Below are 25,120 nucleotides of genomic sequence, written 5' to 3' on the forward strand. Positions count from 1 at the left end.
TTGAAGAGAGAGGGCAATTTAAGTGAATTGGGCCTTCCGAATAGGTTGGGTTTAGTGCATCAGAGTGCATAGGTCGACTCCAAGTTGAACACAGTATGTCCTTGTAATGAGGTTGGCTCCAGTCCAAACACAATACGTTCGCACACCTTGGTTGGCTTGAGGTCGGTCCAATAGTCCATACGCATAGGTCGTTTTGAGGTCGACCCAATAGTCCATACACATAGGTCTTCTTGAGGTCGACTCAATAGTCCATACACATAGGTTGTCTTGAGGTTGGCCCAGTACGCACATACACATAGGTCGTTCTGAGGTCGGCCCAATACGCACATACACATAAGTTATTTTGAGATCGACCCAATACACACATACACATAGGTCGTATAGAGTTGGGTCGCCAGAGTGTACATATTATTTTAATAAAAATAAATGGCATACATATTATTTTAATATTATTATGAATATAAATATAATAAAATAAATTATACAAGTGTTATAATATTCATAATTATGAGAGAGATAAATATGTATTTTAACATTATGATTATATCAATGTCATAGGAAAATATTAGAAGACACCATATAATTAAGTCATTAAAGTTTTTCTTAGGAAAATTATTCATTTTCTTAGTACAAAAAGTACTATTTTACAAACTGAAGTAGTGGTTTACGGCCGGCCTAAGTAATTATGAGTAAGAAATAATTATAAAACCACTATATGCTTGTACAGTGGACCACAGATACGTGATTGGGGTTAAAAAGTCTTGCAAAAAAAATTGCATAATTAATAACAAATAATCTACCAACATTATTAGCAATTAATATTAAATGATTCGTCTAACTCCATTCACACCCTTCATATCAACATCTTTCCATTTCTTGCACAATATCTCCTTCGCTTTTCTTCACCAATGTTTCCCCCATTCTTTTTACCATTGTCGCACTAATTCCCTCCTATATTTTTAACAAGTGCAAATGTCCCAAACGTAAACCAAATTTTCAAAATGTATTTAATGCATTCTAAAATTGATTTTATGAGACATCTAACAACTCCTCAAGAATATCTGTGGGAACATAGTCCCAAGAGGGTGTGAAGAGAAGAAAAAAAGGGTTAAAAAAAAAAACTTGCCCTCAAACCTGAGTTATAATAAGTATGTGTCATAATATGTTTGATGTTGTTTTGGCGAGAATAGTTTTGGCCTTCTGCATTCACTTTTATCGTCAAATGCCATTATAGACCAAGTATTATTAGAAAAAAATACAATTACTTAGATGAAGAGACTAACTGAAAAAAGGTGTTCAAGGAAGTTATTATGTATAATTATTAAGCATTGGTAGAAAGACAGTGAAGTTTGACAGAATTAAAAGGCCTGGTTTGAATAGCATTAATGATCCGTAGGTTTATGGTGTGAAAATAGAAAGTTGATAATGAATGAACGATGAGGAGAGGCTGTACAGTGGAAGAAAAATGAGCCAATATTTAGGTTTGGCTTGCAACATTTCTCCCATGCCAGGGAGCAAACAGACCAACTCCAACCAAGCAGAAGGCCCCAGCCATCATCAAACCTAACTTTTAAGACCTTTTTTTTCGTTTGGAAAAGTTAAATATTATAATATTATAAAATAAAATGAGTAGCCAATCAAGACACACCCCTCTTCGAGTGAGTGATGAACCTTAGATCAACCCCAGTTAATGGAGATTGGGGTCCCAACCACGTGCTTCCCATCAGACCATTCCAACCGTCCAAACGCATTCACTCTGTCCTGTGTGGAACCAGAGGACGAAAACGTTACAATGAACGATTTTTTCTCATTCTCCTTCAAACTCAGCACTTCCGGCTCAACTGAGATTTTCACTGAGGCCGCGTCTGACGTCACCGAAGCCTTGTACGTTCCCGCGGGCCCCACGTTAGTGACGGTTCGACTGTGCTTCACCACTCCGGACCCACTCCCTGATTCAAACAACACCGCAAACGACGGGTAGTTCAGGTCGTTCACACTGTACTGCTTGCCAGCTTCGCACTCGAATTTTCTCTTCGCCAGGGTGTTGATTTCGGAGGCAGAGTAGTTTAACGCGCACAGAAAACCAAGATAATCATCCACTGTTAGATCGTAGACCAGCCCTGGATTGAGGGCAGCCACCGGGTCCACGTGTCCCGCTCCGTGATCGAACGGCGTCGAGGGTTTTCCCGTTGCACTGTCTTGCAACTTCGCACCGGTTTTGTAAACGGTGTAAGCCGTTGTCATGAGAGCCGATCGAACCGCGGCTGGGCTCCACTCTGGGTGAACCGATTTTATCAAAGCGGCTAAACCGCTCACGTGAGGACAAGACATTGAGGTCCCCGAGATGATGTTGAAATCCACTCGCCTGTTATCAACGGGCAACCCTGTGGGACCCACGGCTTTTGACCACCCCGCCAGGATGTTGACACCTGGCGCGATCAGATCTGGTTTCAGGATCTGTGGCGTGATCGAGTTGGGACCTCTTGAGCTAAACGCTGCAACCACAGGTGATGGCTGAATCCCCACCTTTGTTCCTTCGAACAAAATACTGACCGTCGGTTTAGCCTCGGAAAACAAATACTTCTTGATGGCATCGCCGGCTTTCTCCCCCACAGCCGATGCCGGCAGCAGATGAGCATCAGCCACCAGCTCCTCGCCGTTGGCGGCGGTGTTGCTCAACACCATGCCCAAAGCCCCGGCGGATTTCACCACTGAACCTTTCTGTACCCTAGCAGTTAATCCACGGTCGCATAACACAATCTTTCCGGCTACTTTCTCCGGCGACAAGGTTCCCGTCACGCATAAGTTCCCGTTCGTAGCGTTGCTGGCATTCCCTGCGTAAACAAATGGTAACGGTGAATCGGGTAAAGCGTTACCTCGGTATAGCGACACGCCGGAGAAGTTAAGTCCATTCCCTAGAGCAACATAAGCAGGGAAGTCACGATCCAGAGTACCGGCACCCACGGTCGTAATCCATGGTGCCACGTTTGAGAGACTGTAAGGACTAGGACCCGCGTTCCCAGCGGAGCAAGAAACTAAAATCCCTTTCTCCATCGCGGAAAAAGCTCCAATAGCGACACTGTCTCTGAAATAATCGGCCATTCCACCACCAAGCGACAACGACAGCACATTAGCGTTGTCTTGTATCGCGCTCTCAATTGCCGCAAGAATATCGGAACTGAAACACCCTCCTTTCCAGCAAACCTTGTAAACAGCGACTCTCGCGCGTGTCGCCATCCCACGCGCCGTCCCGGCTGCGTAACCGAAGAGACTCGCACCGGAAACCACCGACCCCGCGGCCGTGCTGGCGGTGTGGGTGCCGTGACCGTCATCGTCGCGCGGAGATCTAGACTCCTCAGTCTCGTTAATGGGACCCAACATGGCCTCACAACCCTTGGCAAAGAACCTGGCTCCGATCAACTTTCTGTTGCAGTTGGAAGCGCTGAAGTTCGTTCCCACTTCACACTCTCCTTTCCAGCTACTAGGAACAGGTCCAAGCCCCGTGTCGTCGAAGCTCTTGCTCTCGGGCCAAACGCCAGTGTCCAAGACTCCGATGATGACGTCACTCGCGGAGCTCGACTCGGGGAACATGTCCGCGCTCTTGTCGAGACCCAGGAACTGCGGCGTCCTCGTCGTGTGAAGTTCATACCTCATCTCCGGCAACACCGCCAGAATCCCACTTTGGCTTTCCAGCAAACGCGCTTCCTCCGCAGTTAATCTAGTCGCGTATCCGTGGATGGCGTTGTCGTAGGTGTAAATCATTTCCGCCGAGTCGGACACGGATTTGAGCGACGACTCATACCACAGCGTATGATGTTCAAAGCTTTGGGGCATTTCCGATTTTGCCACGTGTACAATGTAGGTTCCCCTCTCCGGTTGTGCCGCCTGAGCCGCATCGTAGCGACCGAGAAACAGAAGAACCGAAAGAAGCAGAGGCAACGTTGTGCGAATCGACGAAGCCATGGGAGAGAGTGAGGGAAGTGAAAATAGATGTGGTAGCTTTAAGGAGTGGTGGCTTTAATGCAAACTTTATGGGAGTGTGCCAGTTTAGCAATGTTGTGAAAAAAAATAAGGATGCGGTGGGTGGTTGTCTGCTTCTCAAAATAATTGCGAACGTTGAGAGAAAAAAAGGAGGAGATAGAAATACGAGTTATCTCAATTAGTCCATTTAAGACGTTCGATTTTAGTTCACATGTGCGTTTATGACCGTTCCCTTAGTTGTTATTATTATTAATATTTTCTCTTATTTTATTTCTCTTGCTTTTTCTACCTTTACCTGTTTTGGCAGATTAAAGCATCATTATGCTTTGGCTTTTTAACAGGACCCTTCACACTGTCTGCCACACCACCACGTTCTCCAAACGTTACTTCACTCACCAATCCTTTACCTACTAACGCTTCAAATGCGTCCTTTTACCTATATTTTTATAATACCATTTCAATTTGCGCTATGCCTACATGCATACCATGCTAGACGCTAGGCGGTGAAGATAAGGTGAAGCTCTTGATATTGTAAATTACGAGTGTTTCGATTCACGGGTATTCATTTGTATTGTAGTGTAATCTTACACAAACTCCACTTCAACTTTATTAAATCAACAGATATTTTAGTTAGGTACGATTTGGACCCTAGCGTCTTTGTCTATACCAGCCAACCAAGTTTTCCTTTTCCTCCTATCTTAAGAAAGTGGTTCACGGATTACCAAAACCAAGAAATTTCACTCACGGGCTTTCTTCTGTGCTGGGAATTTACATGAATTGACAACAAACACAGCACGACTTGTTTCCGAAACAACTAACGTTGTCCCTTTTTTCTGAATAAATATCTTTAGTTTTCAATAAATGTTACGAGATCTTTGCCATTTGTTTCTACTCCGATAACTTCGGTGACGTGAATGGTCTTGCTCTTGGACTAATTTGACTTCAGTAATATGATTCTCTTCAATTTTCTTGTTCCTTACAGATCAAATCAAAATCCTATTTAACGACAACGAGTCTTGGTATATCTCTAATTTAGTTTAATATGGAAAGAGAAAATGTAATCATTAATAAATATATATATTGAAATGATAAATATGATATTGAAGCATGGCCTACTCATTATATGTGGATTAAAAAGTATATTTTTCTGCGAGTGAGTTGGCGGCAGATAAGATCACATGCAAAACCAATAAAATAATAAAATTCTTAAAGCTAAAAAAAAATATCAAAATATTAGAATAAGCTCTTATTAGTTATTATTATTTCTGCTACCCACCTAATAATAATTTCATTATTTAATTTAATTTCTTTCGTTGCTTCATTTATTGCTTCATCCAACATGTTAAATGTGTATTTTACCGCGATGTTTGGGAGAGAAGAGAAGGATAGAAGGGGGATTAAAAATAATGATTTTGTTTGTTTAATTAAAGCGAAAAGGATAAATATTAATTTAAAAAACCGTAATATTCCTTTTACTATTTTATATTTATCTGTTTATCAAATTAATTAAATTGTACCCCTTTTTCTGCTTTCATTACTATTTTAAATAATTAAATATTTTATTTTATTTCTTATCCATTTTTTCAATTTTATTTTTTGTCATACTTTAACGTGATAGACGCTGATAATCATAACCTAACATTTTAATGGTCTTCAAAGACATATTACCTTCTTCATTGAATGGAGTTTTGAAGTACATTCTCAATCAATTCAACTTTACATATTTTTCTATCAAAATATTTATAATCAACGGTTTAAACATAGTTTTCAATTAGAATGTGTATACAGTTATTTTAAAGTACAAAATAAAGTCAATTAGATATACTTAATTTTATTCGTATGAAAATCAGTGAACATATAACGTTAGAATTATACTTTCTTTTTGTCTTACTTGTTGCAATATTTTTATTCTGTATATAAGTTAACATTATTTTAGCATAACGTGGTGATAAGAAGCTATCAACATTGATTAGCACATTTCAATAAAGTTTTTGACATTCTAACTCAATTTTCTCTACTTGCATGCTAAAACTAATATTGTAAATACAAGAAAAAAAATGTTTAATATTAAAGATACTTAAAGCACCGTAAGTTGAGTATAATGGACAATTATGTTAACTAAAAGATTATGAATTTATTTTATAACTCTCATTCAATAAAATATCATCATACACATAATACAACGATATTATTCAATAAATAAATAAATAAATATATATATATATATATATATATATATATATATATCACATTTTGTTGAATTGATAATAAACTATTTTGTTTTTTTTCTTTATGAGAAATAAAGAATATAGTAATTGGAACACTTGGGTGTGTCAACTCTTTTACAAAATTATCTGAAAAAAAAATGTTCAAACATTAAGATTAACACAAAGAGGTTTGGGATAGAAATGTAAATAACAGATAAAGCACATTCTTATGGTAATCAACTAAAAATGTTAAACCTTATGGATTTTGCTTCCTATTTTGTTGAATTGGTATATCATTTGGATTTTTTTTGCTTTCATGCATGTTACACTTCATATTTGCAGATTGAAACCTACAAGGTGTCTCACTTTAGTCAAATTGACTGTGAGAATCCACCGTTGTAACAAAGTAGAAACATTTCAGACTAAATAGTCTTAGAGGAAGGTTAGTGCATGTATTTACAAAAGAAAACCTATGCATATAAATTCCTAGGAAACTGGGAGCTTAAGGATCTTTGGTATGGTTATGATCTTGTAATCAAACAACAAAGTGTTAAAAAAATTCTTCATGAGCATCAAATCATATTAGATGTAAGTGTTCAATTTAACATAGTAAATGCATAAAAAATAAAAAATATCTTCATATATTTTAAATTGTTCAAATCTATTCTGAAGTGTAATAATTTTTTTATCTACAATATACAAAAAGTAATCAATTCTAGACAATTCTTGAAGAGATTTTACAATTTCATTCTGAATGTTTTCATTAAATTGTTTATTTTTTGCGTCTAATACATTTTTCACAAAACTTAGATTCTTCTTAACTCGATAGTAAGTCTTTTTTTTCCTAAACTTGAATTATCTTTTTACAGAAAACCTAACTTTGAATTATGCTCCAATTAATTTATTATCTACCAAAAGACTGACCCTTAATATAACTAATAGTTTTGTAGAAAAATTTTAGTTCTTCATCAAAATATTATGCAAAAAAAAAAAAATCTCTTGAAACTACTAAATCAAAAAACAAAACTGGGCAAAAAAATGCATTACTAATTAATTAATAGGAAAAATATTAATAATAAAAAAAATTGAGATCTTCTTTTGCTGGAGGCCTAAAACGAGTGATTTTACTTGTTTTACCCTTAAATCGGTCGTGACTGATTTAAGCTGATACACAAAGACAGATTTGGAAGAGTGGAGGAGAGAGTGATCTTCTCTAGTGAGAAGATTTGAGTGAAAAGTCAAGTTACTCTAATTACAATTACCATTTTATTCTTATACTTTTTCAATTTTCCACTTTTACTTGAACCGAGAAGATTTGAGTAAAAGTCACTCCAAGTTACCAATTTATTCATATACTTTTTATTTTGTCACTTTTACACTTATTTTATTCTTTTACTGATTTTTATTTTATTTATATATTCTGACCATTTAATTTGTAATAATTTTAAACTAACACATATCAATTTAAAATAACTTTATAATATCAAATTATTACTTAAATATTTTTAGACTAATTTTCAAAATTGTATTCTATCTTAATTTCTAAAATTCATATTCGAGTTTAAATAATAAGTGACATTTCATTATAATATAATTTACATCATTTACGATTTAATTTAAAATACTTTTATAAACTTGTAACCTTCTTTTTTTTTATCAAAAAAATTATATTTTTTAATTTATGACATATCAATTTAAAATAACTTTATAATATCAAATTATTACTTAAATCTTTCTAGACTAATTTCCAAAATTGTATTCTATCTTAATTTCTAAAATTCATATTCGAGTTTAAATAATAACTGACATTTTATTATAATATAATTTATATTATTTACAATTTAATTTAAAATACTTTTGTATAGGTTTAAATATCTTTTTGGTCCTCATTTTCGTAGTGTTTGTTGCAGATGGTTCTCATTTTGACAGGATGTTTAAAATAATCCTCATTTTTACCAAATGTTTAAAATGATCCTCATTTTCATAATTCGTGTTTTATTTGGTCCTTTTCTGTGACGCCGTTTAAATCATTAACGGAGCATTGTACAAGTGGCACGGTTTGTATTAGGGTGTGTTACGTGTCACATGTACAATGCTCCGTTAATGATTTAAATGGCGTCACAGTAAAGGACCAAATAAAACACGAATTGTGAAAATGAGGACCATTTTAAACATTCGGTAAAAATGATGACCATTTTAAATATTCTGTCAAAATGAAGACCATCCGCAATAAACACTACGAAAATGAGAACCAAAAAGATATTTAAGTCTTTTATAAACTAGTAACCTTATTTTTTTTATCAATTAAACTATAGTTTTTAATTTATCACATCATTATATCATTCATTAATTTTCCTAAACTTTCATCTTATTTTATTTCAATTTTTATCATCATTCCATTAATTTAAATAACTCAATATTTACTTTTTTTTGTTTTCTTTAAATTCATTCACCAAACAAACATCGGCTAAAAGCAATCAATAGAGTGACTTAAACATGCTCTTATTACGTACACTTAAATCACTTTTTACTGTCTCCAGTGGCACCGTTAGAGTAGAATGATGCATGCAACATTTTTCAAAACATACACAAAATAGTTTTTATAAAGCATGAATTCGCGGGAAAAACTGCCAAGACTGCTCCTTTTGTGCGCAGACAGAGACACTGAAACGTCTCTTGCTGCTACTCAGTGGGTGGTGCGTCATGTTCACTGCTTCATGACGCGTTTTCTTAATATACCTTCTTTCGCTGTTACACGCTAACAACAACTTACAAATACTTGTTACATCACGCTACTTCATGTCTGATTATGATAGCATTGTCCTCCTTCACCACTGATTTTCCCTTTCACCATGTTTTCTCATTTTCTTTTCCTGGAAATAGCACTGATGACACAACACTGCCCAAAAATGAAAAATTCTAATACGTCCTCTTCCTAATATGGATCACATGGACAAAGAGCATCACCATCGTGAGTTTTATAGTGTGATAGATATTTCTTCACTTCAATAATAATTAAGACTCATAACCTTAGTTTTTTTAAATGATATATAAACGGTGCAGATTTTCGTCTTAATTAGTTATAACATATTACATTGATGATCCATGTGACTTGATTGCGAGATTTTTCAGAAATTTCCGTAATTACGAGCTACTTAATTGTTGTGTTATTTTTCTCCAACTGATTGCGACTTGAATTTTTTTTTTAGAAAAAGAGTCCTACGTATATAGCATCACACCTTCACTAATGAGATTAGCATAATGCAGCCGTAACTTGAAAAGAATATTAATAAATGATTAGTATATTAATAAGCATGACCACATCGGCACATATTGAAACAACATGAATACAATAGAGTTGCTCCTATAGCCCACCGGAAAGGTTGTGTTTTTGAAACAAAAGCTTAAATGCTTTATTTTAAAGCTTGTTATCCTTGGAGATGGTTGGAATGATGAGTTGTAAAATAGAGTAATACTATTATACTACGCATATCTGATATAAAGGACTTACTTATTATCAATATTTTATTAAAAAAAACTCTATTAGAGCAAAAAAATACGATATAATGCTAATATCCGAATCTTGTATAAGATAATAAGTTTTAAAAATAAAAATTATTTAATTATAACAATTAAATTATTTTTTTAAGATAAAAATGATAAAAAGGTGAATTTTTTATTAAAACAAAAATTTTAAAAATATGAAAAATAATGGAGCAAAAGTGAGACTCATATAGGTTGTGTTCTTATGTGATGATTTGAAGGAGAGAGAAATGATTGATTTTGATCGATTAAAAAGTGATGTTTATGTTATTCTTTTTTATTGATTTGCGTGTGATAGTGGAGTGAATTTGAGAGTAATTTTTGTGAAAGTTTGTGAAAGATTTGAGTGATATAACTAAAAAAATTAGGCTTAAATATCTTTTCGGTCTTCATTTTCGTAGTGTTTGTTGCGGATGGTCCTCATTTTGATAGAATGTTTAAAATGGTCCTCATTTTTACCGAATGTTTAAAATGGTCCTCATTTTTCGCAATTCATGTTTTATTTGGTCCTTTTCTGTAACGCCGTTTAAATCATTAACGGAGCATTGTACAGGTGGCACGGTTTGTATTAGGTTGTGTTACGTGTAATGTACATATGGCTAATTAACGTCAATTTTTTAATTTAGGGGAAATTTTGCAATTAGGAAAATTTTTTCATCTTCGTCTTTCTTGAGCTCGAGGAAGCAGCTAATACTTGTCATTTCATTATTGGATTGCAGTTATAGCTAATATTTTGCATGAGGCATCTGTATGCAAATTTTAGAAAAAGATTCTCTGGCAAAAAATTAAAGATACTCATGTGGAAGGCTGCTAATAGCACATACCCAGTAGTTTGGGAAAGAGTGATGTTAACAATTAAAGAGTTCAATATTGATGCTTACAGATACCTTATTGTATACCTCTGCAATCCAATGATGAAATGACAAGTATTAGCTGCTTCCTCTGCAAATCCGAGCTCAAGAAAGACGAAGATGAAAAAAATTGCTCTAATTGCAAAATTTCCCCTAAATTGAGAAATTAACGTTAATTAGTCATATGTACAGTACACGTAACACACCCTAATACAAACTGTGTCACCTGTACAATGTTCCGTTAATGATTTAAACGACGTTACAGAAAAGGACCAAATAAAACATGAATTGCGAAAATGAGGATCATTTTAAACATTCTCTAAAAAATGAGGACCATTTTAAACATTATGTCAAAATGAGAACCATCCGCAACAAACACTACGAAAATGAGGACCAAAAAGGTATTTAAACCAAAGTCTAATAAAATGATATTTAGATAAGTTGTAATTAATTTTTTATATATTATTATCATAAATAAAAATATTTATTAATTGAAAAAAAAATTCAAATATATTTGATTTAGAAAATGTAATATTTTAATTAAAAAAAAACATTCCCAACCGTAAGTAGAATTTGGAATTGAATCCAATAAAAAGAGAATAGGTTCCACCAATCCACTTGTGAAATAATAAAATTTGTTCCACCAACCTAGAACCAAATTCCACACTGGTCAAAGCTCAACCATGGATTTGTTCCTTGACCACCATGAACGGGATATGAAGACTTTGATTTGAATGAGGGTAGTTTGATCATTGCAACGTTTTCACCTCCAAATCTCATCATTGATGCAAAGATTAGAAAAGTCATGCATGTCGCAAATTCGTTTCGTCTCCCCCTCTCAAATCATTGAAAACGAACGAGAAAAATAATCGCGAATCAGCGCTTCATGTTCGTCGTGAATAGGAAATCCACCGTAAAGAACACGTCCTTAGAGTAAGATATATCTCACTAGAAAATTTTATATAAGTGGTATTCTTAGAATAGTTTTAATTACATCATATTTTAAAGATTTAGATTTTATACATATTTAATTCAGAATTTAAATAAAAACTCTAACTTTGTTCATAATAATTATATCACATTTGTAATTTTTACTTTTATTTCAATTTGGGTTAAATATGATTTTTGTCTTTTAATTTTTAATGAAAATTAGAATTAGTCTATTTTTAAAAACTTTGAACCAATTTAGTCTCTCAATTATGTAAATATATGAATTTAGTCATTTTAATTAAATTTTATTAAATTTATTTAACGTTTTAAAGGTATTTCTCAAGCTAAAATTAAAGCGAACATGTGTCAAACAATGTATACAAACTAAAATATTATAATAAAATATGTCTGAAACGTCAAATAAACTTAATAAAATTTGCTTAAAAAGACTAAATTCATGGTTTACAGAATTTAAAAAACTAAACTAATTTAGTTTTTTAAAAAAAACTAATTTCAATTTTCACTAAAAATTCAAGAATTAAAAAATATATTTAACCCCGTTTAATATAAAAACTCTTATTGTTTGGGAAAACAATTCTCCTATAAATATTCCTCCAATTATGGAATTTTAAATCATCTCTAATAAAATTATTTATAAAAATGATTTAAAAATAAGATTACTATTTTACGGTAAGTTTCCATACATATTATTTTACACTAAAAATGTTGACGATTGTTTTCAATGTATAAATAATTATTCTTAAATTAAATATTCTTTTATAAAAGTTATAATAATACTTTTATTTATAGGTAATTATTATAAGCTGGAGATGTTAATCTTAGACTTTATTTAAATTGGGAGAAAAAAAGTGCAACAGTGAAAAAGGAAAGAAGAAAAAAAAAAGAAAACTGAAATTATTTAGACCGAGTGATATAAATAAAAGTAAAATAAGAAATAAATATTAATAATATTTTTATTCTAATACGTGATGATTTATCTTATTATAATACATGAATATTGATAAAAATTAACAGCATAATTAATTCACTAGATCAATAATTTAATCAACATATTTTTATAATGTTTAAAAATAGAATTGCTTTATCTGCTTCCAATCTTTCCTCATTTTGGAACACCAAGTGGTGTGGAAAATACTACTACTCTGAAAGCGCACTAAATTTAACAATTAGTACATGTTTGGATTCTTACATAATTGTCGGTTGTGACCACGTACAATATAAAAGAAAGTCCAATATAATCCAAACGCGAATTTAATGAACCTAAAAATTGCGTGTGAGAATCACTTTCTCATTCTCATATAAAAATATAGTAACCCACCCATTCTGTCTTGCGCCCAGACTCAGCACCCAAATCCTCTGTAAGAAAAGTTAGGGTTTGTGTTTTGAGTCTCTCGTCTTGGTCATGGGAGGAGGCAATGGCCAAAAGTCTAGAATGGCTCGCGAGAAGAACCTCGAGAAGCAGAAGGCTGCAGCCAAGGGTAATCTTTCTCCTTTTACTTTTCGAATTTCGTACGTTTTAGGAGTAAATTAGAATTGTTTTACAAAAATTATTTCTCTTGAAAATAATTGGGGCTATATGTGTTCGATCTGATGTAGTTGTTGATTTTAATGATCCTTTGCAGGAAGCCAGTTGGATTCAAACAAGAAAGCCATGAACATTCAGGTAAAAATTTATTCCTCTGTTTTGTTCTTTGTCTGACATTACAACCCCTCAAAGATTGTAAAATTAGATGGCTATGTAATAGGATGGCTTGTAATTGGAAGGTAGAATTCCTTCCCTTCATGAGAGCAACTTTCCAACAGAGTCATTTTGTGATATTTCATCCCAATATTTAATTAATTATTTAGCTATTGATATTTTTGGAAATTCACCAAAGACGTTCTGTTTCGTCACATAGACGGTAAAACTTTTCAATAAGAAGTTAAGATGTATTTGACCGTCTTTGGATAACTTTATTCATAAGTATTAATAAGATAGGAAAATAAATCAGACAAAAATGAAATAAGTTTCTTTTTTGAACTAAAATTAGCTTTAGATTTGTTAATTTTTTTTTTCCTGAAAACTCATGCATAAGCTAAAATTTAGTTTATTTTGCAATTTTATTTCAATTTTCATTGTTTGCTTCTTCTCCAAGTTATTTTGGACAAGTATATCCACATAAGATTTTACTTTTTTTTAGGTAAGTTAAAACAAAGATGGTGATATTTTAATAGATTGATTATTTGGTTTTGGTTCTGCTATAAGGGTGAGCTCTTTCTTTCTTATTGCATTTTGTAGTGACTATAATGTTGTAATTGGTGATTGCAGTGTAAGGTTTGCATGCAAACATTTATGTGCACCACATCAGAAGTGAAGTGCAAGGAGCATGCTGAAGCCAAACACCCCAAATCTGATCTCTATGCTTGTTTTCCTCATCTTAAAAAGTGAGGGAATGCATGTTCAGCCATAATATCAGTTTGTTCTGTTCTACATATCCACATAGATCTTCAACTTCTTTTATATTGAATATGTCTGTGTGTTTTGTGTCTTGGGGACAGTTAGAAACGAGAGGGGATGATTAGTAAGTTTTTCCATTGTTTAAGTGTGAAAAACTGTGTTAATTTTCACCTTCTATTTGTGGATTTGTAACTGGTGAATGATTGCTAGTGTCCATATTAAGCCTATTATAAAATTATTACAAAAGCATAGATTACATGAAGTGTTTGACACCATCTCTTTCATAGCTTCTTTGCTTGCACAAGGCTGCATGGTCTCTGCCTTTCACAATTATTGAGACAGAAAAATTTAACACAGAATTAAGATAGACTCTTAATTATTCTAATATCACATTAAGATAATCAAATTTAAATTTAACTTAATTTCACAAAGCTTTGTGAAGGTAAAGTTTATCCTTACATATTAGAAATTGTTCATATCCCTAATTAATAAACATTACAGATCTCCCAACCATTTCCAACAAACTTTTCTCTTAGAGATTCTAAAAATTGGATTTCGTGTTTCGATAATGAAATTTAACTTTTCAAGTGTCAAATTTCAATTGTGACGATGTTGAAAAAGAAAAGGGAGAGTCAAAGATGGCTTTGGTCAACAAGCATTCATGGTATTAGTTGAGAGAATAAGACATGGTGAAATTAATGTAAGGAGGTTGATTGGTGTGAAAATAGAAGAAAAATAATTTATAATCTTCTTATATATAATATTATTTTCATATTTTTTGCCCATCTCTTTAACTCTATTTTTATATATTTTTCTCTAATTTATTTAATAAAAATTGGTAAGTTTTATTTTATTTTACACTTAATTTTCTTTCATCCGTCTTTTTCATTCAATTTGTTTTTTATGTACAAACATATTATTAATCTCATTATTTTCTTCCACATTAATCATAACCTATCTCCTACCCGCAGGACAGTAACACATTATGATACTTCCTACAGTTTAAAATATTGTGGTTTAAAGTTCTTTTTAGATAGATTACTAACAATAAATGTCATTTATTAAAATAATTTTACTTAATTAAAATTTCTGAATAGATATATCTCTTCTCTTATAAATTTAACGTTGATAATATAATTCATCTTGAAGTTAAAAAAATGAAAATATTAACACTACTAAAAATTAAGAACCATCGAATTTAAACTTTTTGGAAAAAATATGAAAAATGTAGTGATAATAAGTTAGAAGAAAATAAGTTCCAGGAGAGAAAATTGTAGAAAAATTGTTAGTACAAAAATAAGAATATATATATATATATATATATATATATATATATATATATATATATATATATATATATATATATAGAGAGAGAGAGAGAGAGAGAGAGAGAGAGAGAGAGAGAGAGAGAGAGAGAGAGAGAGAGAGAGAGAGAGAGAGAGAGAGAGAGAGAGAGAGAGAGAGAGAGAGAGAGAGAGAGAGAGAGAGAGAGAGAGAGAGAGAGAGAGAGAGAGAGAGAGAGAGAGAGAGAGAGAGAGAGAGAGAGAGAGAGAGAGAGAGAGAGAGAGAGAGAGAGAGAGAGAGAGAGAGAATTTAAAATATTCTTAAAAAATAAAATTTCTGAGTAAATAATAGGTACTAAAATATTTCTTTATATTCAGTCCAATTTTAATTTTAATACAAGGATGTTTTAGTTGTTTTTTTATATTTAGTTAACTTTTTTTTAATCATATCAATCAAATTACATTTACAACTTTTTATTCATTTTTTTGTTACTTTCTTTCAATTCAAACAATTTTATTTTCCATTCTCATTTTTATCTTCTTTTTCTTCGGTTTCCATCCTAACCCAAAGAAAAAAAAAGAATAAATTATACTTCTATTATTCAATATAGGTTTGGAAGCTATGCCTTATCAGGTATTAGTGAACAGGTGTTTAGGTGTACTTGACCCTTAAAATAGACTACAGAAAAATTTAGAGAAAAATAAATTGGAGTTTTTTTTGTACCACTAACACTAATTGCCAACTCATTTTAGGAATATTTTAGTCATTAAAAAAATTATTTTTTGTGTTCATAAATAAGAAAGAGTAAAGAGCAAAATAATAAGGGTAAAATATGTGTAAAATATGTATAAAAATTTGTTTAGTGTCAAAATAATACTACCCACATAAATATTAAACAAGCAGCTGATGGAAAACGCAACAGTAATTCAAAAATTGAAACTAAAAAAACCTTGTTTGGTTTTCTAAAGTCTAATTATAATCTTATGATGTAATCTTCAATCAGTACATGCAATTAAACTGTGTTTTCTTGAAAATTGATGTGCAGTGGGAAAACTCCCAATATATATATTTAAACTATAGCTTACTTCGCATGTAGAAAAGTTTATAATAAAAATTATATCAAAGAAAAATAGCGATTTTTCCTATCTAACATTAATAAAAAATAAACACCGGCTTAAAGCTCTTCCGAGTTTATAACCATAACTCTTTTATGATAAAATTTAATTTTTCAAAAGATTATTCCCCTTGAACCAGATAAGATATTGTTACATTCCACAACAAATCTAACAAACTATATTTAACAGAAGGCAATCATGCCCATGTTGTTGGGTATTATAAAACAATCCCACATATATAACTCAGGTTTATCACAAATGATGAAGTTACTGTGTCCTCATTCTGCTGCTTTCAGCTGCCCTTACTTGAGAGAAATATGGATGTGCCTACGGGAATACATCAAGGAAAAAAAATGTTAAATCAAAAGACCATAATATAGTGAAAATTGAGCAACTCTCAACAAGAACATAACAATGTTACGATAAATTAATGACTTCTTCATACCATTGCTTCTCTTGCTGTAAGCCTGTCCTGGTGATCGTATCGAAGGAGCTTATCAAGAAAATCAATTGCCTGCATATCCGATATTTTGAATCAATTAAAGACCCTTTATGAATAGTTAATTACAGTATAAACGAATTGGTAAGTCCAAATGCCATAATGGAACACGGGTTAAATTACCTCAGGAGACACGAGATGTTGATTATCAGCATTAATAAATTTAGACCAAGGTTTGCGACTGTGCCTGCAATTCAATAGCGTAACACAAAAATGAGTAAAAATAATAATATTGCGTATAATCAGGAAGAGAGAAAGTCAAAGAAAAGCAGTAAACTTCTAAGAAGAGAACTCGGATTCTACCGCAGTGGCATGAACTAGTGACAGAACGATGTGAATAAAGTATATTTAACTGGTATGAAATAAGCAGAGAATGAAATTAGAATATGATACCTTCCAACTAGTGCATCAAGTTGAGGATCAAGCTCCAGATGATACTTATTCAGATATGCATTTAGTTCATCAGTACCAAGCACCTGCGGATCACATAAAAAAGAAAAGAAAATGAAAACCTACAAACCTGGAAAGAAAAGTATCTCCCTAAATGATCAATAGGAAGGGAAAAGTGGTCTAGAATTATATCTTTTAGCATGTTAAACAACAAATAATTCAGTCATACTTAAGATCCCCCGTAAAATGATAAGATATTTCTGTAAGAAGCTTAAACAGATTAACTGGCAGAGTGTCAACATATTGATTTTGCAATTTTATACATTATTAAACCACCGTAAATGTTACCTTAGCTATTTTTACAAGTTGGTCATGGTTGTCGTGTCCATAAAAGAAAGGCTCCTTGCGAAATATCTACACCAATTAAAATGATTATAACCCACATTACACGCTCTTACACTTGTAGATTCAGAATTAGACTTCATATTAAATAATAGCAAGGGTCTGGCACATATAACCAGTAAGTTGTAGACTATAGTTAGATTATTCTAACCATTCCAGCAAACATGCAGCCAAGACTCCACATGTCTAATGAGTAGTCATAATCTTGCAAATCAACTAGAAGTTCAGGGCCCTTAAAGTATCTGCAAAATAAAAGCATAGCACATGACATTTTTTTTGGTGGTCATTTATAAACTTTTCCAAAACTTAGTCCCATATAGCACTATCATACAAGTCTCACAAAATTTAAACAATATCTTTCCCTGGTCAATTCCATATCCAACTAACAAATATAGGCAAATTAGAAACAAATTAAAAGGGGAAATCCAAAAGTGAATTAATGCTGGCGCCTAGAAGGAAGCTGAGAATGTGTACATGACTATAAACCAAGTGTAAGATTACGGAGCTGAATATGTTTACTAACAATGAGTTGACAGAAATTTACATAACCAGACAAAATGAACTAGGGTATGTTTCGGCTGGATATAACAAAAGTTCTTTGAACCCTAGTTCTTCCAACCCCATTCCTTCATGGGTATCCCTTATATGCCTAACAGCCCTCACACACGGCAACAAATGACTGGTTCTGTTTTTAATACCTTCAGCTATACCTTTAAATTATTGCTTAATAGGAACTATGGATTAAATAACGAAATGGGTTTATTTAACAAGTCTTAAAATGAAAAGTACAGTAACTTTGGTGCGTGCACATTAGCCTGCTACATCAAGCCCCATCATCAAGGTTAAATTGCTTCAGAGTCAACAAAAATATGCCTGAACTAGTCACCTGTGTCTTTAGATAACAATTGCACATTGATCCTTGACAGTACTCATTGATTTATGCATGTTCATGAAGAGCTTAGTGTACTATAAGCTTCTGAAAAAAATAGTCTAGTAATTGTTCAAAATTGTCTCTTCAAAAATTAAACAAAAAACGTAGCTGAAAACGAGAGCTTAAATAAGCTCATGAGATATTTGTACACTTGTAAACTCGAATTGTAAATAAGGGTTTACTTCATATAGGATACTATTGAAATACCGATAAATAACATGACGATTTATCATTTTAATTATATAATAATGCAAAATATTAAACCTTAATAATAAAGCAACACCAAGTAAAACATAAGCTCATTTATAAGTTCTTAATAAGATAAAATTAAAATATCTAAGAAGAGAGAAATATCTTCAAATAAGATTGAGTTTCAAATTGTGCGCAGCAGAGAGAATAAGAATGATTGTGCAGCTTCAACACATTCAGAATCCACAACACTGCAGGGAGAAAATGTTGTTGCCGCTTGCTTCAGCCTCAACACAGAGAATGGCTAGTGATGGACATTACAGAGAACAGCATTGCAAGAGCAAAGAAGTCAAGCTTCACAAGTACAGAGAAGGATGTCATGATTGTATAGCAAACAGAGAAGGGAGGTGAGAGCAGACCAACCATAATGATGAGAGCAGCAGCTGTCCCCAATTTCCACTAGCAGCAACAAAGAAATGGGATTGCCAAGAACCCCATTCTTCCTTTTTCTCTTACTTTTGCAAGCAAAATGACATTAAGTGGCCTCATTTTCAATTAAACAAATAATAAAAAAAAGCTGAACTCGCCAACTGGGATGCGACCTCAGGACAAGTTCACCGGAGTTTACATTGAGCCCACTCAAACACTTAAATACAATTCTACAAGTCAACTCGAACAAGAGGCATGAGCTTGTACGTTTTTGGGAGTTAAAACTTGAGTTTGATAACCAAGAAAAAACACAATTGGTTGACAAAAACTTTAGGAATAGACCAGTTTGAGGTGGTTGCATGGTTTTAAACAGTGGTTTTTGAATACAACTATTAAAACAATCAGTGTTCAGCTAGAGAGGAGCTCAATTATTTTTTCACTCAATTTTGAAACACTTTGAACTCAATTTTTAAAATCAAAAAGTTTTTTGACTTTTGGTTTTCAATCATGAAATCCACTTATTCAATCATAAAATATATTGATCAAGTCTCCACATCTTCTGAATGATGTTAGCGGATATATACCTACTTGGGAAGCAATAATTCTAATAATCAATTTGTATTAAAAATTCATACTCAAATGAGCTCACTACACCTTACTGTTTTTTGATTTATGATATATACTAATATACTTAGGCTCATCCATTGCATAAATCTTTTATTATTATACTTCAGAAATAGATTTGTGACCATAGTCAATTGGCCAGAACATTACCTTGAAGCCACACGAACATTGTATTCCTTTCCAGGGTGATAAAATTCAGCAAGACCCCAATCTATCAGGCGGAGTTTCCGTAATTCATGATCTATCATAACATTATGAGGTTTCACATCTCTATGCATTATGCCTTGGGAATGGCAGTAATCTAAGGCCTGCAATTCACAAATAAAGCTTTCATTCAACAAGAAAAAGGTCCTTCACGTGTATTTCTGCAAATGTAAAGTAATAATATTTTACATGATGCGTACACATAATCAGATGCAAAATTTATTTAAACCTTGTTTAAAACAAAGATACTGCAATTACTTTTAATGAAAAATATATAAAGGAAAGGACACAGAACATTAGTCCAGGTATAGCACGAGAGATTGAAAAATTATATTACCTTGAGAAGCTCGTATATATAATAGCGTATGTCATAATCAGTCAAGGTTGGATACAAAACTTTAAAATCTGTACTGTTGACATACTCAAATATTAAGCTAGGAGTTTTAGAGTGTTGATCTCTGACAATATCAAGAAGCTTAACAATATTTGGTCCCCCACAAAGGTTCTGAAGTATTTTTATCTCTCTTTTAATCTGCATAAAGAAGTTAAATATGTCAAGAGGTAACATAAAAATCTCATAAGAACTGAATGTTTCATCGCATAAACACCATATAATAAAAAAACTATTTCAAAAAATTGAAGATATATACTAAATCCAAAAATGTGAAGAGCACTTTGATGTTCTACTCAAAAAATTGGAACTGAAGTTGTATTTCTTCATGCCCCAAATGATTCACATTACAAGTTGGACTTAAGGTTTGGCTACCAACTCCACTAACAATTTAAAAAATAAGAATTGCAGAACCAGGTTGCTGAGGTGAAGCAGAACAGCTCTATGTCCTGTTCTTGGTGTGCAATCCCACATCTCAACCCCTCCTTTCCTGCATTTTGTTTCAAAAAGAGGATGCCCTACAGATGCCTAAAGTCCTTGTTTAATCTAATCATGGATATGCATACTAGGGATATACAAAAAAATCTATCCCTCATTGCATGCTGATGCAATTTTGCAGATGATATAATGTTAGCTAAGAAACCAAGGGAAGCAGTTAACTCTCAACTCAAACTTTGGAGACAACTTCGAAAGCAAAGGGCCAACACTAGAGCAGAATTAAGACAAAGTATATGCGCGGTAATTTTAGCAAGAGACAATAATGTGTCTCAGAAGAAACTGAGAAAAGATGTCATACCGCATATTTCTAAATTAAAAGTCTAGAACAAAAAATAAAAAATGAATGGAAAACAGATGAGGATGTTACACAATTTGGGGGCTATTTATGTTTGAAAAGTGCCAACCAAATTCATAGGTCAGTTTTATCCTAGTGCCATACACTCAACAATATTTTATTGTAGTGACGGTCCTTAAAGGGACTGCAAGAAAAAAATATTGGAATAGTATAAACAAGTAAAGATGGATGTGTGGTCATACAAGAAAGAAAAAAAAATGATTGTATATGATGAGAGATGCATCGATAAAAGTGGTCTGGACATGTTTAAAGAAGACCGAGGGAGAACAGGAGGAATAATACATGGTTTTGGTTTCTATGAAGAGGAGAGGGAAGCCACTATGGATTGGAGGAAGTAGTGAACAAGGATTTCATTGTAAATAACTATTAAGAAATGGGTTTAAACTTAACTCATCCTTAAAAAGCCAACTAGTAAGATGAGGATTGTCCCTACTTAGATACCATAAATTGATCTAATCTCTAATCGATTTAGAATCTTCAACACTCCCTCTCATGTTGAAACATATGGGACTACATATTCAGAGGTGGTTCAATAGGGGCCCATATCGAGTGGTGAGATAGACCCAATAAACCTCACTAGAAGAGGCTTTGATATCATATTAAGAAGTGAGTTTAAGTATAACTCATTCTCACAAAAACCTCCAGTATTTAATCGAACAAAAAAGTGTAGCGTGATCCATGCAAACAACCTTGTGTAAATTAATAATCCTTGAAGCCCACCAATATTTAGGGGGACACGGAGTTACACAATTTTTCAGCTAAGGTGAACTAGTTCGAACTTTGAAGCTACTCTTCTCTATTCAAAGCATAACTTCCAAAGGTCAAATACTATGTCTTTTGTTTTATGTTTATTTTTTTGGAAATAATTATTGCACAACTATGTTAAGGAGATTGTGCAGAGTTGTCCAGTGTTATCCAACAGCTCACAAGAAAATAGTGAAAGAGTATGTGTGAAACTTGTGCGTAAATTTTAGGAGAACACTTCCCATGAAGCACCCCTGCTTGACCTTTTACTCGTAGTCTCCAGGTCCCAAAGTTCGAAAACAGCATCAATGCAAAAACAAAATCTCACCTTTTTTTTCTTAACAGGCTTAAGAATCTTAATTATACAGCGGTCGTTGCTATTAACATTTATGCCTTCAAAAACTTCACTGTACTTCCCCCTTCCCACTTTTCGGACAACCTCATAATCATCCTGATCGCTGAAAATAGCACACAGAAAATTCATAAATAAGATAATTGGAATGGGAAACGTAAAGCCTCATAAATATTAGACCTAATGCATATCCTCCCGACGAACCTTGCTCACAGAATCAACAAAAGCTTTAAGTATTTCATTTTAGACTACATATAACAGCTACATCAACCAATTTCAAATGACAAGGTGATTCGTCATGGTCAATCGGCTTCTCCGAGTTCATACCACACACCAAACGTAAGAGGGCAAAGAGATCCAATAATATATAATCATAACACAAACGACAGCATTCAGCATCCCCATTGGAAATCAAAACATGAAAAGAATGTGACATAAAATTGTTAAAGGTTTAGGTATATGAAACGGAGGACAAGTAACCAAAACTAGAAAAACGGCACCTAAGGCTCATAACCTACAAGGAAAAATATCCATTAATTGAGAATTGTGGCTAATCAAGGAGCAACAGAAAGCTTGGAAAACAAATTAGATAAGGAATCAACAAAAGGATGAGAAATATAATAGAGATGGGAATAATACCCCCATTGAACGGTGAGAGACTCGTAATCCCAGTACTCTTTGGGGCGAAGAACGTTGACATCGGTGTAGACACGCGCCTTCGACATGGGTTGGGGGTTGGAACCCGAGATCTGGGTTCTGTGGAGCTGATGAAGGATTGTGGTGGTCTTAGTTTCAATGAGGTGGGTGGGGATGCGCAGGTTAGGGGGTTGCGCAACCGGCGCACGCAAGGCGACAAGGGTGCATACTAGCAAGAAGCGGAGAAGTAGTGCCGGTGGTTCGTGCGCATATTTAATGCGTGTGTAGGGATAATAACACATACTTTTTACATTCTCTGATATATTTTTTTATATGTAAAAGTGTCAAACCAATAGTACCTACCCCTCCGCTTTTGCGGTAACTTTTTTTGGAATTGTTTGAGGTTTGAGGATCATTTCCCTTACTCAATAAAGCTGCTATACTAGGGTCTCCCTCCTGCCATTTTAGGTCCTCAAAATAAATTTATTTCAATTACCAATGTGGTCTGTGATGCTTGACCATGCACAAAAAATAGCCACCAATGGTACTGTATATCATCAAAATGAAAGCACAAATATGGTTTGGAAATAACTTAATAAGTCTTCTCCCCAAACTCTTCTAGTATTTCTTCAGAACACTGAGAATTCAATGTGCAACATTACTTAAATTTTTTACAACCATATCATGTCTGAAATTTCGTTCGATCAGTTTTGAATGAAAACATATGCAGCACAACCATCGGAACATGTTTCAAATGTATATGTGGACTTTAATAAAGAGAACCATTAGTAATTTTGACAAATTTTAATATATAAAATGTGCACCGAGAATAGTGTTGCTAATATTCATTTTATTCTAAACAAGTTTTGTCTTTAACTTTTAAATTGTTAACTAAAATTGAAAGTTTCCAAAATGGTCCAAGTTATGTAAATTGATGGGAAAGACTTGCTGCACCATATCATTTTTCTCCTGCACCCTAACACTTCCGGAATTAATTTTTCAGAATACAAAAATAGTTCCGGAAATTTCTTTTTCCAGATAGCAATCAATGGAACAAATTTTCCGGTAATTGTTTTGATGGTGTGGATGAATAAATTTGTACGGATGCAGGACGCAACACCCTAACTCGATTTATACATTTTTGTATGAAGTAGATTAAAAAAACAGCGATAAAATTATTTAGAACACCAAAAAAGTTTATAGTAGCCTTACACGTTCGTCTTTTCAAATGAGCGCATGGTAGCAGGTGTGTGCAATACCAATTGAAAAATGCCAAACTCTCAAAAGTAATTTTGATGTAACAAGTTGTTGCCCCATTATGAATATAACCTCCAAACTGTCCATTCGTTTAGAATAGAATAGACAGACTTCTAACTTTCAAATCAAAGCATTGCAATGGACCTGCTGCTGCACCTTTAAAATAATACCAGACTTTAATCACCATGTATTTATAAATGTTTTAAATATATCTACAATAAAAAAACTTCCATCTTAAAATTGATGTAGGAATTAAGATTGCCACGGATGTTATAAAAGACATTCAAGAAAATTATTGAACTAGTAATTACCACTTGGTATGAATATACAAAATAAACATTGTTAGTAACTTGGTATACATCTTTCCTGCAGCCAATTTAAGATTTTAAGCCTTCCTCAAAACTTGACTAAGAAAATAAACAAGAGATGAAAAGTCTAGATAATTTTGGACTCGATAAACATTTGCCACTCAATGAATGAAATTCACTATGTTCCAGCCTGGCTGCAGCAGGTTCTTCCACGCACCACGGCATTCTTTCGGTGCATGCTGGGGTTGCCACAATACGAATATTATATTGCAAAAGTGACAAGAATCAGAAAATTTGGAAAGCACTAGTCAGCTTATGCATATCCTGTAGTAAATGGATTCATACATGCATAAGTCAACAGAAGGTGCACCAGAATTTACCATTGGAAAAAAAACGACCTTTTCATTCGACCAACCAAAGCAACCTGCAGAGTTTTGTCCAAACAAATTTTGAAAATGGCCACTGTTTCTCAAACCATGAGAGGAAATTGTGGCATGACGATCACAATGCGAAGAGTATAAAGACTATGACAGAATTATTCT

The 25,120-nt window shown here is 33.2% G+C and overlaps 3 protein-coding genes and 1 long non-coding RNA gene across 4 annotated transcripts; 1 reads left to right on the forward strand and 3 right to left on the reverse strand.

Annotated features, from left to right (window-relative positions):
* Positions 1-1,348: 1,348 nt before the first annotated feature.
* Positions 1,349-4,171, reverse strand: LOC114176389 (subtilisin-like protease SBT1.7). The gene has a single exon (XM_028061430.1). The coding sequence runs from the start codon at positions 3,961-3,963 to the stop codon at positions 1,678-1,680; it is 2,286 nt and encodes a 761-aa protein (XP_027917231.1). The 5' UTR covers positions 3,964-4,171; the 3' UTR covers positions 1,349-1,677.
* An 8,604-nt stretch (positions 4,172-12,775) lies between these two features.
* On the forward strand, positions 12,776-14,232 carry LOC114175931 (uncharacterized protein At2g23090-like). The gene is made up of 3 exons (XM_028060783.1): positions 12,776-13,011; positions 13,156-13,196; positions 13,842-14,232. Exons 1-3 carry the CDS (start codon positions 12,936-12,938, stop codon positions 13,959-13,961), a joined length of 237 nt encoding a protein of 78 aa, XP_027916584.1. The 5' UTR covers positions 12,776-12,935; the 3' UTR covers positions 13,962-14,232.
* A 2,205-nt stretch (positions 14,233-16,437) lies between these two features.
* LOC114178046 (casein kinase II subunit alpha-2) lies at positions 16,438-23,312 on the reverse strand. Its single transcript, XM_028063726.1, has 10 exons — positions 23,017-23,312; positions 22,354-22,483; positions 20,375-20,569; positions 19,984-20,141; positions 17,812-17,902; positions 17,607-17,672; positions 17,262-17,344; positions 16,992-17,055; positions 16,815-16,883; positions 16,438-16,696 (listed from the first exon to the last, which is right to left on the reverse strand). The coding sequence occupies exons 1-10, from the start codon at positions 23,100-23,102 to the stop codon at positions 16,637-16,639; spliced, it is 1,002 nt and encodes a 333-aa protein (XP_027919527.1). The 5' UTR covers positions 23,103-23,312; the 3' UTR covers positions 16,438-16,636.
* Positions 18,590-19,977, reverse strand: LOC114178047. Its single transcript, XR_003603258.1, has 2 exons — positions 19,204-19,977; positions 18,590-19,084 (listed from the first exon to the last, which is right to left on the reverse strand). It is a non-coding gene; the product is annotated as an uncharacterized LOC114178047 (long non-coding RNA).
* Positions 23,313-25,120: the final 1,808 nt, after the last annotated feature.

This window comes from Vigna unguiculata, chromosome 3 (assembly GCF_004118075.2).
Source record: "Vigna unguiculata cultivar IT97K-499-35 chromosome 3, ASM411807v1, whole genome shotgun sequence".
Taxonomy (NCBI): Eukaryota; Viridiplantae; Streptophyta; class Magnoliopsida; order Fabales; family Fabaceae; genus Vigna; species Vigna unguiculata.